Source organism: Lichenostomus cassidix, chromosome 27, assembly GCF_008360975.1.
Source record: "Lichenostomus cassidix isolate B80296 chromosome 27, HeHo_3.0, whole genome shotgun sequence".
Classification (NCBI taxonomy): domain Eukaryota; kingdom Metazoa; phylum Chordata; class Aves; order Passeriformes; family Meliphagidae; genus Lichenostomus; species Lichenostomus cassidix.
Window position 1 is genome coordinate 6032129 of NC_139507.1, and position 14466 is coordinate 6046594.

At 43.9% G+C, this 14466-nt stretch overlaps 1 protein-coding gene across 11 annotated transcripts in view; it reads right to left on the reverse strand.

The window, feature by feature from the left end:
* Positions 1–14466, reverse strand: part of TANC2 (tetratricopeptide repeat, ankyrin repeat and coiled-coil containing 2) — a 131856-nt gene that overhangs the window by 14605 nt on the left and 102785 nt on the right. For all 11 annotated transcript variants that reach the window (XM_085039996.1, XM_085039993.1, XM_085039990.1 and 8 more), the window contains 8 exons: positions 14068–14176; positions 11705–11827; positions 10844–11080; positions 8821–9006; positions 7850–7943; positions 3530–3663; positions 3088–3211; positions 120–295 (listed from right to left, as the gene is read on the reverse strand). In XM_085039996.1, coding sequence (XP_084896122.1) covers positions 120–295; positions 3088–3211; positions 3530–3663; positions 7850–7943; positions 8821–9006; positions 10844–11080; positions 11705–11827; positions 14068–14176 — 1183 coding nt within the window. The remainder of the gene's footprint in view (positions 1–119; positions 296–3087; positions 3212–3529; positions 3664–7849; positions 7944–8820; positions 9007–10843; positions 11081–11704; positions 11828–14067; positions 14177–14466) is intronic.

Consider the following 14466-nt stretch of genomic DNA (forward strand, 5'->3'; position numbering starts at 1 on the left):
GCACCTTCCCATATGGAGGGCCAGGACTCCACATGTTCATTGCTGCATCAAGCTGAACTGTATTTAACGGCTTTTACACCAACTGCCCATTTTCTCTAAGTGTATCACAGGCCCCTCACCACTTCAGCATCGCCGTAAAATGCTGCCAGGTCCAGCGGTGTGCGGCCATTCTTGTCCGCATGGTCTGTGGCAGCTCCGTTCTCCACCAGGGAACGCACCACAGGCAGGTGGCCCTTCAGGCAGGCCCAGCTGAGGGCTGTCAAGCCCTCTTTGTCCATCAGAGAAATGGAGGCACCTGAAAGAACAAGCAGCAGTTCACTTCTGAGCTCTCTGCTGTTTAGAACTGTGGTACCACAAACCCTCTGCTCAGCAATGACAGCTTGTTTTCAGAGAGCTCTGTACATAATTATTAATTCCTTTATTAACGTATCTCCCACCACAGATCCCACCTTCTGTGGCAACTTCAGACACACTAATGGGAACTGTGGCAAATGAGTTGATTCACGCCAAGCTGCAAACTTTTTCACGCCTACCTGTGTGAGCTTTCCTGGCAAACATCTCAACAGCATGGTGGATCTGACATCCCTCATCTGAGACATGATCTTTTAAACTGTTTTTTTTTTTTACTTAATCCAGCCCCATTCCAGCCTGCATGAGTCAGAGATGAAGACCATTTTGCTGTTTCAGCAGGTCGCCATAGGGAATTATGTCAATTCAGCTCAGTTCTCCTAAAAAAGCACATATTTTCCCTTCTTCACTGCCCTCCCCTTTACCCAAAAGTACTCAATTTCCAGCAGTATTTCTCCCTGAACTTTACCCATTACAAATAAAATGTTGTGGGATACACTACTGCCAACTTCAAGCCAAGGAGAGGGGAACTTGACATTTTCTTGGATGAGGAAATGGTGCTGCCATACCAACAGGTCTGTATTGCTCCACATGGCATATGGATATGGATATGAGAGCTGAACAGCATCTTTAAGTGAACACTCCTCTTCATGGCATGCAGACAGCTCCTGTTGCCATGGCACAGTCAGGCCTCTGGCTCTGGGTGTGCAGAGATGATCTGTATCAGCTCTGCTCCTCTGAGGAGCTGCAGCTACCTGCAGGATGCTCCTGACAGCAGCTGGGATGAATTGCTGCTGCAGTGCTTTTCTCCTGGAGGCAAACTCCAAACCTCCAAGCATGAGATTCCCTGCCTCTAAAATGTTCAGAAAGTGGGGGAGTGATGTGAATTTCCTGACCATTCCTGTTCATTCCAGCTGACATGTCCCTGGTCCATACAGGTTGCCCAGCTGAGAGCAGACTGAGAGGTCTCTCTGCTGGCACAACCTGTTTGTTTGTTTGTTTGTTTGTTTCTGGGTGTCAAGCCATAGGTAACTCCAAAATTTTGGGTTTCAAATTGATTGATGACTGCAACTTTGCTAATAAAACGTGTTTACAAATGCTGACTGTGTTAATCAAGTACAGTCAAATGAGATTTGCTTTGCAACATACTAACTAATGCTTATGGCTTATGTTCACACACTTTGATTTTAACAGAACATTGGGCAGGCTTGTCAAAGCCATTTTAATTAAACACATCATATATCACCATACTCTGCCCAGGCTTGAGTTAAGTTTTCAGGACCATGTGTAAGAGTGTATGCAGTGGAGGTTATTAAGCTATTTAGAAGAATGGACCTTTTAAAGTAAAAATTTTCATATTTTTGACTTTCTGAGCTCTCAGTGTCCAAAGAGTCAGAGAAACATTATGCGCATTTGCTGGTGATCCCATAGCCCAGATCAGATTATCTGGTATTTTGAACCTCTGAATGAGTTAGTGTCAAGCAGTGTGCACAGTTCTCAAGTTTGGGGAAAAACATCCACCCTTAGTTTAAGCCTTTTAACACAGATTTATTAGTCAAGCTGCAAAAGCAGCCACATTTCATCTCAAAGATGGAGAGTGTTAATTTGAGGTTTAAAAATAACAGAACACCAGAAAAGAATTAATTGAATTAATTCCTAAGAAGCTCAAACTGATCTTTGTCACATCCCTGTGCAGATTACAGCACTAAGCAGCAAGGATCCTACTGGCTGTGGCTCAGGACAGACAGACAGGCAATGGGAAACTTGTTATTGCCAATTTTACAGAGAAAAATGTTCTTAAGAACTATTACACAAAATATTCAAGTGTCTCACTTTTTGGATAAGAGGGCAGACACAGGCATTTATGAAATGAAGAAAATATCCCTTCCCAAAAAGGGATCTTACCTGAAATAACAATATCAAATAAGAATACAACAATTGAATGCTGTTTCTAGAAAAGAGTATTAAATAAATACCCAACCAAACCAAACAAGCATTGGCCATTTGTCCAAAATGAAAGACAAAGAAGTCTCTAAGGAACTGCAACAGTAACAACTGATTGTGCTCTCAATTTGTTAGAACAAATTGTTCTAACTCACCTCAAATAGGTACAGCATGAATGAGCAAAACTGACCCACATTCCTATTGGCTGAGTAGCCCTCAGTGAAGGAGAGTCATCACTGAAAGGACAGGGGAAGCACAGAGGAAGCTGTGGGTGCAGAGTAGGCTTATCTTCAAAATAATTCTGATTTATTTTCAGCAAATTCACCAAATCCTTCCCTGTGCTGGGGCCTTATCCTCCTACTGGTGCTGGTGTCAAAAACATGGGCAACCATACGAGACCTAAAAATGGAAGTGTTACCACACATCTCCAGCTCTTGCCCTGCTGCCCTTCTGCAGCGATGCCAACAGTTCAATCTCATCCTGTGTTCATTTTTGTCTAACGGGAAAGCTCCCAGCATAGTTCAAAGGCACATTCTTAACCCACTGCTCAAAGTACCTGTGGTTATTTTATTTGCTAACTCAGATGGGTGAGAGCACCAAGCAGACAACATAACAGAGAGCCAACATTAAGGCTATGACTATTCCAGCCTTGCTCTCCAGTGAGCTGGACATGGTGCTTTCCCAGCCGTGGGATTGCAATCCCCACCCTGACATCACAAACTCCAGCTGTGTCAGAGCTGGTGTGGTGGGATGTGCCATAGCTGGTCTCCAACACTTCCCAACATGTGCTCTAACCTTGCGCAAGCAGAAACTCCACAGTGCCCAGGTGTCCCTCAGACGCGGCCATCATCAGTGGCGTCCGGCCCTGCTTGTCTGCCATGTTCACATCAGCACCGTGTGTGAGCAGGAGATCCACAATCTGCAACACACAAAGCCAGGACACAAATTGCACATGCAGACCCAGCTGGAAGATGCCAGAACCAAAGAAGAGCAGAGCACATCCCATATTCTAAAATCTCCCACCTTTCCATGATTCCATGATAACACAGGACTTAAGCAAACCTGTCTGCAGCCAGCCAGAGCTTGGGGTGATTGAAGCATCAGCATCACTGCTTTTTGCTCTGACCATTCCCCAAAGGAGCAGGGGCTTGTCTTCACCATGCCTGTTTCAGCAAGACAGAAGGGATGGCCTGACCCGACATCTCTGGCCACCCCAAGGTGTGATGACCCCGCTCACCTGCCAGTGGCCCTGTCTGACGGCGCTGAAGAGCGGGACGACCCCGCGGCGGTTGGGCTGTGCCACCGCAGCACCTTGCTCCAGGAGCAGCCGACACACCTCCAGCTTCCCGCGCCCTGCTGCTGCTGTCAGAGCTGCACGAGAGAGGAAAGCAGTTAAGGACAGAGCCGCATGCTCACTGGAATGTTTTCCTATCTGGAGATATGGGTCCTTCTGCTGGATACCAAGGTCATGGGGCCTGAAATGCCACACTTACCTCACGGCAGGTGAAATGAACAAAGAAAATGGGCTGGATTGGTACAGTTTCAACTCTTGTCATTTTAGCTACCTCAAAGGTGAACTCTTCCATGAAAAGTTTACATAATGTCATGGAAAGAGGCTGTTTGGGACAATCAGCTTTTCTTGTTTTCTGTAAGTTGCAGTGAAATGCAATGAGAACTGCAGTAAGTATAAAATAATCTACAGGCACGTGTGACTGAGGTTCAAAGGCTGTCTGAGGTTAAAGGTGTGACTGAGGTTCAGGTTTGGCTGCAAAGAAATGTGATCATGGATCTGCTACCATTTTCACTAATGCCAAAGTCACAGGCTGTGAGGCCAAATGTGTCTGAGTAGGGACACAATATCCAGAGGGAACACAGATCTTCAGGTACTTGACAAGACCTTCTTGCGGTGGTTTTGATCAGCCCAAAACATCAGTGAAGTGTTTTTAACATCTAGGAGAAATTTGGACCCCTCAGAAGCTGCTCTAGTAGGCCTAGGGAGGCGTCTGAGAGCTCTCACACCCGAGAGCTCTTTCCCTGACAAAATGTGCTCTATTAACTCAGAAGTGTGGCTGAGTTAGAGAATACACATTCAATCTGAAAATAGTTCCAAGTTCAGGACCTGCCAGTGACTTATTTTGGTATTAATTTTAGATCTTCTGGTTCCTCCCTCTCCCTAACTTTCTGTGCACTTCAGCACAGCTCCACTGGCTCCACACTCTACTGCTTCTGGTAGGAGTTGGAGCAGAAGGTGGGAGTCTATTTCTGACTGATGCCGCTTGTTTTTCCTTTAAAGTACATTTCTGTGGGTTGGCTGATTACAAGGTGTTAATGGGTTTCCAACTGCAACATTGTTAATGTTGGGGAATTTAATTAATTCTCAATTCTCTTCCACATTATGGCTGAATTTTCTTCTCTCAGTGTTGAGAGACACCAAGAGTTAAAAGAAAAATAATTTTGCTGCCGCAAGCAGAACATTCTGCAAAATCTATAATCAGATCCATGTGGGTTTTAAACGTAAGCTACAAATATAGAAGGAGGCAGAGGGATCGGCATGCAGGGCTGCTGGTTTCTATTTCCAAACCTGCCTGCACTTGAAATGTTGCAGGTTAATTCGAGGTATTTTACATCAAAATTACTTATGTTTGCAACAATGAAAATATTGTAAATCACTCCAGTATCTGGTGTTTGTCAGGAAATGTTCTTTGGAGAAGAACTTTGTTTACTGAAACAGGATGATTTGATCCATGATTTCTCCAATCTCCCTTGCAATCCCTTCTGCCTGCACTGAAATATCTTCTTGCTGCTCTGTTCCTCAGGGTCCAAGCAACTGGTGTGGGTATTGTGGCTCCAGACTATCCTTCGCAGCTCCAGCTCAAGGGAAGCCCAAAAGCTCCTGTGCTACTGAGCAGCCAGACCTTGCTCCTTCAGCAGGAACTGAGGAGGATGGAAATGGGCTTGTTTGAAGTTTTACTGTCTGCTGGAGAGCTCCCATGGCCTAGCACAACCAAGGTGAGTCCACTGAGCACAGCTAAGGAGCAGCAACCAGAATCCTGGGCTGGTAAACAGGAATGTTCATTTTGCAGCTTTTCCATGAGGGTGTAGTGCCAGAAGGACAACTCACTGTGCATTAACCAAGTCTTGGCATAAACACCATTTAACAACTGTTGTGTTTCTCAAAACAGCTCAAACAGAGCCTGAGACTGGGTTCACGTGTGGACGTGCCTGTCTCCGTCAGTGAGCAACATCAAGCCATGGCCTCCTACACCAGGGATCTGCAATAGCAAGTTCTGCCTCTGCTGCAGTGTTTTCTTCTAGAAAAAACTTTATCTAGAGAAGGAATCATTAAATTGCTTCTATCCAGCATGTGTATCTGTTTCACAGCCTGGCAGCAAGACAAACAGTTTGATGGAGATGTTTTTTGCACCTCCAACTCTGATGGAGATAGCACAAGTGACTCAGATACTTTGCTGCTGGGTTTTGATATTAGTTTTGTCCCAGAGGGAAATACTCCATCTGGAGTTGGCTATAGTGTGCTGTCAGCAATTCCTAAACTTATGATGTCACTTGGCACTGCCATTTGGATGACATCAGGCTGATATTGCTAAGCCAGGCACTCGGCTCTGCTCTGTGGAAGATGAGCAACAAGTATCAAAACCCAGACAAGCCAGGATTCAGACTTTTAGAGCAGATTGCTATTTTTAGGTGGAAATGTGCATTTCTCTCCAAATTTACTTAAACTCTCTATTTACTTTTGGGAAAATAATAATAATACAATTATGTGAAAAAGAGTCTTGGGTTTCATGTGAACTTACAGACTTGTTTCATGTACACAAAAGGCTGCTCAGTTTGGTGGCTGGCTCATTTTTTCTCTTTTTCTCATCTTACCTACTACCAATTTAAATGGTATAAATGGATATTCCTTTGAGATGGCTCCTCAATTAGTGTGTGATTTGCCAATCACAAATCCACATTCCCAACTGTCCCAGTTACTCAGAAAACCCTCTCTGACAGACAAGCTCCCAGATGTCTGATTAGCCCAGCTTTTGGCATTTTGCGGGGCAGAGGTATGGGAAGGAGGACAACACAGATGGAAAAATGCAGGTTGGGAATGTCAGAGCTACTCAGCACATGAAGGGAAAGGAAAGGAAGGCGAGAGAAGGGGAAAGGGAGAGGGAAGGGGAAAGGGAAGTAGTGCCTGATGCTGCCTGTGAGGTTACTTTGCAGGGAGACATCTGCGCGGCTTTTGATCACATTCTGAAGGGATCTGATCACTGTTCTATTTACAAGACACTCCTTGGGACTGAAACACTGGAGACCATGCTGGAAGATCCATCTGAGGACTCATCACTCCATCACACTGTGAGTCATTGGTATAAAGCTGCTGTCCCATCACATGTGACACCCGTGGGCACTTTGAAATAGCTTATTTATTGTTGCCTTTATTTCCTCTAACAATGGCCCGATGCCCTTGCTTCTGTTACATTGCCATGGGTGCAGGGAGTGGCTCATTCCCCAGTGCCCTGTGAGTGGCCTGCAGCAGCCCAGCCAGGCTCCTTCCCAGGACACGTCATCCATCCCTCAAGCTTGTTCTTTAGAGCTCAGGACAATGCCCTCTGATAGATTCCATTTATCACATGGCTCTAATAAGGCCACATCTTCAAAGGTACAGGTACAAACGAGCACAGAATACAACCCTGCTCCACTTCTGCCTCCTCCAAGCCAGAAACAACCTTATGAAAGGCTGAGCCACACTCCAGGCAGCCCCTGTCCCCTTGGATCATGTCATTTTTAAGCAAAGCTGACAAGAATCACAATCTTATGCTCTGTTCCCCAGACAGGAACATTACCTGGGTATATTAACCTGACAACAACATCTCCAATGATGCAAATGGATAAGTGAGTTGAGTGCAAATGGCAGAGGATAATATTTATGAGGTTGTTGGAGCTAAAAGCTAACAACTCCAAATTGGAATGTCTCAAGAAAGAGAGATTTTAGTGAATTTAAAGGGGTGGATAGCTGCCCTTTGTTTTTCTGTGAGAAGTTAGGAAAGAATGGACTCTGTATTGTACCTATCAATACAGAAATGCAATATTGCACAAAAGGATATTTTTTAATTGCCCGTGATAAATAATGAGGCGTTTTCAGAAAATCAATGGATAATTTAACAATCACAGTGCTGCATGTAATGGGGACGGGGAGAGAGAAACAGGGAGATGCTTTGGATAATTATGCCCAATATCAAGAGAGAAAGAGCAGAATTGTGTGTCCATCTTGTGTTTCAGAGAAATTAGTGACTGGTCAGAATGCTCCAAGTCTCACACTCCTGAGAAGAGCCAGGAGCTGCAGAAGCTCAGGATTTTCAAAACCTAAATTTCTGTTTTACTTAGGCTGAGTGCAAGCTTCATGCTGACACCCGTAAATCACCTGGAATCAAAATAGAGGAACTGATCCTTCATCAGAAAAAATGCCAGGGATCAAGGAAGCACCAGGGGACTGAAAGCCTGTAAATACAAATACAAACATGCACAAAGAAGCTACAGCTTCTACAGAAATCACCTGTCTCTCCCCAAAGGCTGTCAAAGCTGTTGATCTGTGCTCTTTCCACCTCCTCTTCGTCTTTTTCTGGAAGATCGAGCAGGTAGGAGACGATCTAAAACAAAACCATGCATCAGATCATGAACTTGAATGTGTTGTACAAGAACTGCTGACACTGTCACACGAGCTGCTCAGAATACACGGAGAAGGAAACAGTCTGCCTGGCATCCTGAGATAAAGGAAATATTCTTCTCGAGATTAATCACTGAACCTGCTGCCCTGTACAAGCAAAAAAACCCAACCAAGTGTCTTAATATGATGGCACATGATGAAACTTGGTAGGGTCAGTTCCTTGTAACTGTGTCTGCTCTGTTGGCAATTACCTGGTGTGTGCAGTGGATGCATCTCCTGGAGGAGATAAGGCTGAGAGGAGGTATTTGGTAGGAAAGAAGCCCATTCTCAAGGAAAGGAGAAGGAGCAGGGGCTGCCCTGGGTTGCTGGGGCTCTGCAGAGGAGACCAGCAGCAGTGGTGGGCTTGGGACTGGGTTAATGGTTGGACTCAGTGACCTTAATGGTCTTTTCCAACCTAAATTATTCTGTACATCATTTTCCCCATCACAAATCTTTGTCAGGATGGCAGGAGGATGCTCTCTGTCTCCTCTCCCCTGACACACAGTCCAAGGTTACATGTTCTCACACTCCCCATCTGTGCTGGAGGAGCAGTGCATGCAATGTGCTGTCCATCTACCTTATCCCTGCTTAAAAGTTTATTCTGAAAGTTTATTCTGACAACTTAAAGGCTTGCTATGCTTCCTCTCCTGAACACCTGCCCAGACCCCAGGGTTTGCCAAAGGGATCTCTGAACACTGCGATGGGACAGGAAGGAAGAGCAGGACAGAAGTATTCTGGACTCCACCTCCAGGCACTTCGGTGAGTGGGCAGGAAAGAGCCAACCCTTGGTTTCCTCCCCACAGAGGCAGAATAGGTCCTACCTCCGTGTAGCCCATGCTGGCAGCTGCAATCAGGGCCTGCTGGATTGCGTGGCTCTTCTTGAACACTCCCTGCTGCTGCCCAGCCATGCTCCAGTCGCACTGGATCAAGAACTTCACCACCTCTAAGTGTCCCCTGAGAGCGGCGTGGACCAGGGCACACTGCCCGTTTTTGTCCAAATGATCCACCTTGAACAAAGATGACAAAATACAATTAAACCAAATCATGGATAAAACATCTTTGCTTCTCCAGAGTTTCCAATGCCGGTTTCAAAATAATACCACATGCAAAATGTGCATTTTTATGGTAAACTATCACTTTCATGACCAGAAAACAAACATCTCCAAAGCAATGTCCCAGGCTCTGGCATCCCCTTGGCCACAAATGTTTGCTTTGGGGAAGTTATCATTACTTTTTTTAGGTTTCTTCAAATTTCCTCAGGCTCAAAGACTACAAAATTATTTTTTCCCTTGTGTCCTGGAGTCCATCATTCAAATTTTCTTGTGCATTGAAATCACATACACTGGTATCATGTCCTTTAGCCAAATCTACAAAAAACCAGCTTGTTTTCTAGGTATCAGCCCTTTTGAGAAGCCCAAAGGTGCCTCAGCCTGCAGTCAGACACCATAATGCTAACCCAGTGCAGGCACAGTCAATAGGAAATAGAGACAGTGCTTGACAGCGCTGGAGGAACTTATTTGGTTGCATTTCAGTGCATGGTTTCCACCCGATGCCTGAATACATCAGCTGGGCTTTCTAGATGCTATCCCAATAGCAGGAACTTGGAGAACACAGAAAGACAGGTCAGTTATCATCCTCCTGCTGGTTAACCTCTTCTGTGCTCTGCAATTTACTATTTGTCATAAAAATAATAATAATTATATGAATATATTTTACTAATATTAATTCATAGAATCACAGAATGGTTTGGGTTGGAAGGGACCATAAATGCCATCTCATTCCACTCCACTGCCATGGGCAGGGACACCTTCCACTATCCCAGGTTGCTCTAACTTCCATCAAACCTGGCTTTGGATAATTCCAGGGATCCAGGGGCAACCACAGCTTCTCTGGGCAACTTGTGCCAGGGCCTCACCACTAAATTACAATTACATAATACATGTGAGAAATATTTCATATATTATAGCACATTCTCATTAATAATGTATCAATATTCCTCCTTTCTCAACTCCTGCAGTAATCAGTATTGCAATTTTCTGCAAATATCTCAGTCTTCAAATTACACCCAGTTGTGTTTTGGGGTATTTCCTCAGTACTGTTAGGGATATTCAAGGAAAACTAGAAGAGGCAAGACTTCAGCCACTGAATTCTCTCAAAATACCCAAAAAAAGCAAAATACTTTTTTCCTTCATACTGTCTTCACATTATTACAGACTACACAACCCAGCAAGATCTAAACAGTCCCTCTGTCATTCTGACATCCATACCAAAATTACACAAACCCATATTTTGCCCTTTGAACTGAAATTAAATACACAGAGAAACGACAAATTGTTTCCAAGGGGCTCCTCTTCAAAAATCAGCACAATTTTCTTCTTCAACTTGACTCATTATATACAATTAAAACTCCAAACACTCATCACAAAGCTAAACAAAGGGGATTTTTCTAGGACAAGTCTGATGGAAATGTTTGGAATATGTGTCTCAGGGAGATATTTAAAGAATGTTTTGTGCTGGAAAAGCAGGGTTGCCATTTTAACCTTGTGAGGCTCAAGGATTTCTCCAGAACATCCTTGTGTAGGTCACTAGAGCAGCATCACTAGGCAGCTCCTACCTCAGACCTGAATTCCAGACACCAATTACTGACTCTCAGGAGTTGGTGTCAATGTGGGAATTTTAAACACACTGCATTTTAACAGAAAAAACACCAAAAGCAGTCTCCTGCCTTCATCTGCTGGAGGATGTTCCCTAGTAAGCATTCCATGTCCTGCCTGCAGCTCCTGCCCCGCCTTGAACAAATGTGGAGCAGTTTAAATCAGCTTTTGAGCAATGTGGTCACTTTACCTTGGCCCGTTTCTTGCACAGCAGCACCACAATGCTCAGAAATCCAGCGGCAGCTGCGTAGCCCAGGGGGGTCAGGCCACTCTCCGAAGCAGCATCAACATTGGCCCCAAACTCCAAGAGCAAAGCCACCATCTCCGCGTATCCCAGGTGAGATTGGACACACAAAATGGGGGCATTGTTCAGAACTTCCGTCCGATAATTCACATTTGCACCTCCTAAAATCAGCAACCTACTGACCTGCACAGGGAAGGAGAGTTGTTGGCTGAGCTTTATGGAGAGACAGGAGTTTATTGTCAGGGTGACACCAAAACGTAAACCAGGGCCCTCGGCACATCTCCAGGCAAACAGCAAAGGAGATAAAATGCTGAGTAAAAACATTTTCCCAATAGATGGTCCCATTTTATGTAGATGGAGCAGTTTAACCATTCCCCACGTGGCTAGGAAGTGGTCTGAAGAGTGCAACCACTCTTTGTTTTGGAACAAAGTCATTTCAGCCCAGAGTTCGTGCCTATCTAAGCCAGAGCCCTTTACATGGGCTGTCAAGTTTCAACTGCAGTTGTCGCATTCCACATCCTTGGGAAGGAAAAATCTCATTTTGCACAGGCACAAAGGCACTGTTCACTTATTGCAATGAAAAGGTCAAAACAGCAAAGTTGAAGGACCACCCCCAATGGTAAAAAAATCTCAAGTGGACTGAAGGGGAAGGCCTCTCTTCAGCTCAGGACAAACATCCAGCAAGCTGCTCAGCCTGGCTAGGACACTGGACATGGCTCCAGTGAATATCCTGCAGGGTCACTGCCCATTGCTGGAGCTTCTTGTACATCTCTGAACCCCTCAGCTCTACCCCTCCTCCTCCAGTACCTTTATGTTAGGGGTGTAGAGATTTCTCAGAGATGCCAAAGCCATTGAAAGACCTTCAGTACTGTAGGAGATCCAAAGCCCTTGCAGGATAGAGGAAGATACCCCAACTTTTTTACTCAGACCCTGAAAAAGAGAAGGTAACTTAGATCCAAGCTCACAAATCTGCTCAATTACACTGGGCAGATCCTCCTGCATCTCTGGACTTCAAATGAGTTTCAGGACAATAATGACCACACCCAAGATAATGTGACAATCTGCCATATCTTCACAATCAATTAATAAACTTGCAGAAAATTACTTGTAAAATTACTACATTACCATTACTTGTAATTTTCTTTACAAGTAATGGTAATGTAGCCATCTCCGAGGTCTAGGAAAGGCAGGATTAAACTGTGAGTAACCTGATCCATTCAACACCCTCACAAAATGTCACGTTAAGGAGCATATATGGCTGTTTGGTTTTTTTTTTTTTTTAAATAAAGTACACAGGATCTTCTCACAACAAGATAAATTCAGGAACTTTCAACCACAGGCTGGATCAGTATGACCTGATATCTTGTACCAGATTGTCTGCAAGCTTTCCAGTTGTGTCCGTGATCAGGCTATACATAATACATAGAAAGTCTGGTGTATTTTCCAGCATCACTAACTGGCAGAGCACAGTCAAGCAGGATTCTCCCTCCTATGGAAGGAGCCATAATTTCTCCATAGCCAACAGACAGGGGTGAACAGCAGGATGGAAGAGTAGAGGGGTGGGATGGTGACTCCAGCAGGAGTCTGTGCTGTGAGTATGCCCTGCATGCTGCCATTCTGTACTGATTTCCCATGAAAGCCTGCAGATTCCATGGAAACCGCACAGGCATCTTAAATTCTGTTTTGATATGCAAACCCTGATTTCCACTTCTTTGCACACTGGGTGGTCACTTCCATCCCTGCAAAACAGCAGGGTTCTGGTTCCAGTTTGTGTGCCTGGGACTGGGACAGTGCTGGTGCAACAAAACCAGCAGCACAAGGTGGGACTTGTTTCCTCTGAAGAAAGATGTGCGGGAATCATCATCTCAGCCTGGACTCAGCTGCAACCTCTAATTCCTCTGTGTGAAAGATAATCTGCAGCATCACCCTAGCCATCAACAGATTTGTCACTTGAAATGGTTTTATCACCAAAAGAATAAATAGATTAGAGAAGCTTTTATAAATAACAGCTCCATGTGCTAGTTTCCTTAAAATTCAGGGAGCTAAACCAAGAAAAATATCTGCTTGTGTTAAGAGGGAGAAAAAACTTGGGAATTTGAGCCACTGTTAAACACTGCTTTGGAAATGACACAATGCAGGACATTAGAGGTCAATATTAAATTTCATGAATTCAGGATGGTGTGTTTGGGAAAGCAATTTCATAATAAATGGTTAAAATAATTTAAAAATAGTTATTCTACTATCAAGCCCATAAATAAGCTGCGTGAATCACCATCAGGACCAAGGAAAAGGGTAGATATTTTGAGAGCAGCCCACTGAAGATAATCACAGATGCTATAAAAATCTTAACTGTTGCATTAGAATATATATACTTAGATATTAGTACAAGACAGAAGAGGTGACATTTACCCTTTAAAGAAAAAATTGGCCCTGATGGTGAATCTGGCACAGGGAATACAATAAATAAATCCAACAGGACTGACACAAAGCAGAAATCATGTTTGCTCTAGGAATAAAAACTGGAGTGCTGAAGCTCTTAAGTCTGGAAAATCATATAGACACCAGATGAACATACAGCTTTGTTTTTACTAGTGTTAAGCACCCACAGGTCCTAATATTTGTAAGAAAATCAGTATTTGCTGTGACCTTACAAATCCACCCTCTCATTCCCACCTTCTGGTACCTGGGCCAGCAGGAAGAATGATACTTAGTTTATGGGTCATATTGATACTCACAGCCAAGTTTGCCTTTCAATTATCCAGGTCTTAAATGTCTGTGTGAAGAGTAAGATGGATCAATCAGCCAATTTCAACAACTATCAAATTTTCCTTTTACAACCTAAATTTTGCATTGGATTCTTGAAAACTGCTCCTTTTAAAAGATTTCCTTTTTTCTAGATGCTGCTACAAGAACTTATCTTTCAAGGGAAGAAGTGTATTTTGGTAGAAGAGCAATTTTAGGTAAGAAGGCTATCTGCTGAATAGTCTGAAGGAGGGTTTAATTTTAAGAATTTTTTAGATACCATAGCCAATTTTCTAAAGCTCACTTCTACATGCTTCAGCAGCCTCAAGCAATCACACTTCTTCCACCAACCCCACGACAAGATGAGACCAAGTGCTGCCAGCACTGGGGACAAGGTTGGCATAAACCTTCATTTGTATTTTTGTTACCTTAAAAATATGTGCTTTGAGAATGTGATGTCCCAGTTCAATAGTTTGCTGTCGATTTAATTTTCCTTCTTGTCGGGAAAACCAGAAGGCAAGTAGTGTGTGGCCACTCCTAAAATCAGAAGAAAAAGTATGTTAGTATTTCTTATTACACCAACAAAACAACTTTTGAGGACAATTTTTGCTTCTGGTAATCCTTCAACCATCTCCATCTCTGGGAAACAGAGCTGGCTGAATTTTCACTTGTAAACCAACGACAAATTGTATCTTTTATTACTGGTGATCACAGACAGCTCAAACCCCCCCAGACACTCCTGAACAGCAAAAATCCACCCCAATATATTTTCTATGAGCAGATGTAAATTCAGAAGCACCAGAGGTAAAATGTAATGAGAGCTAAAG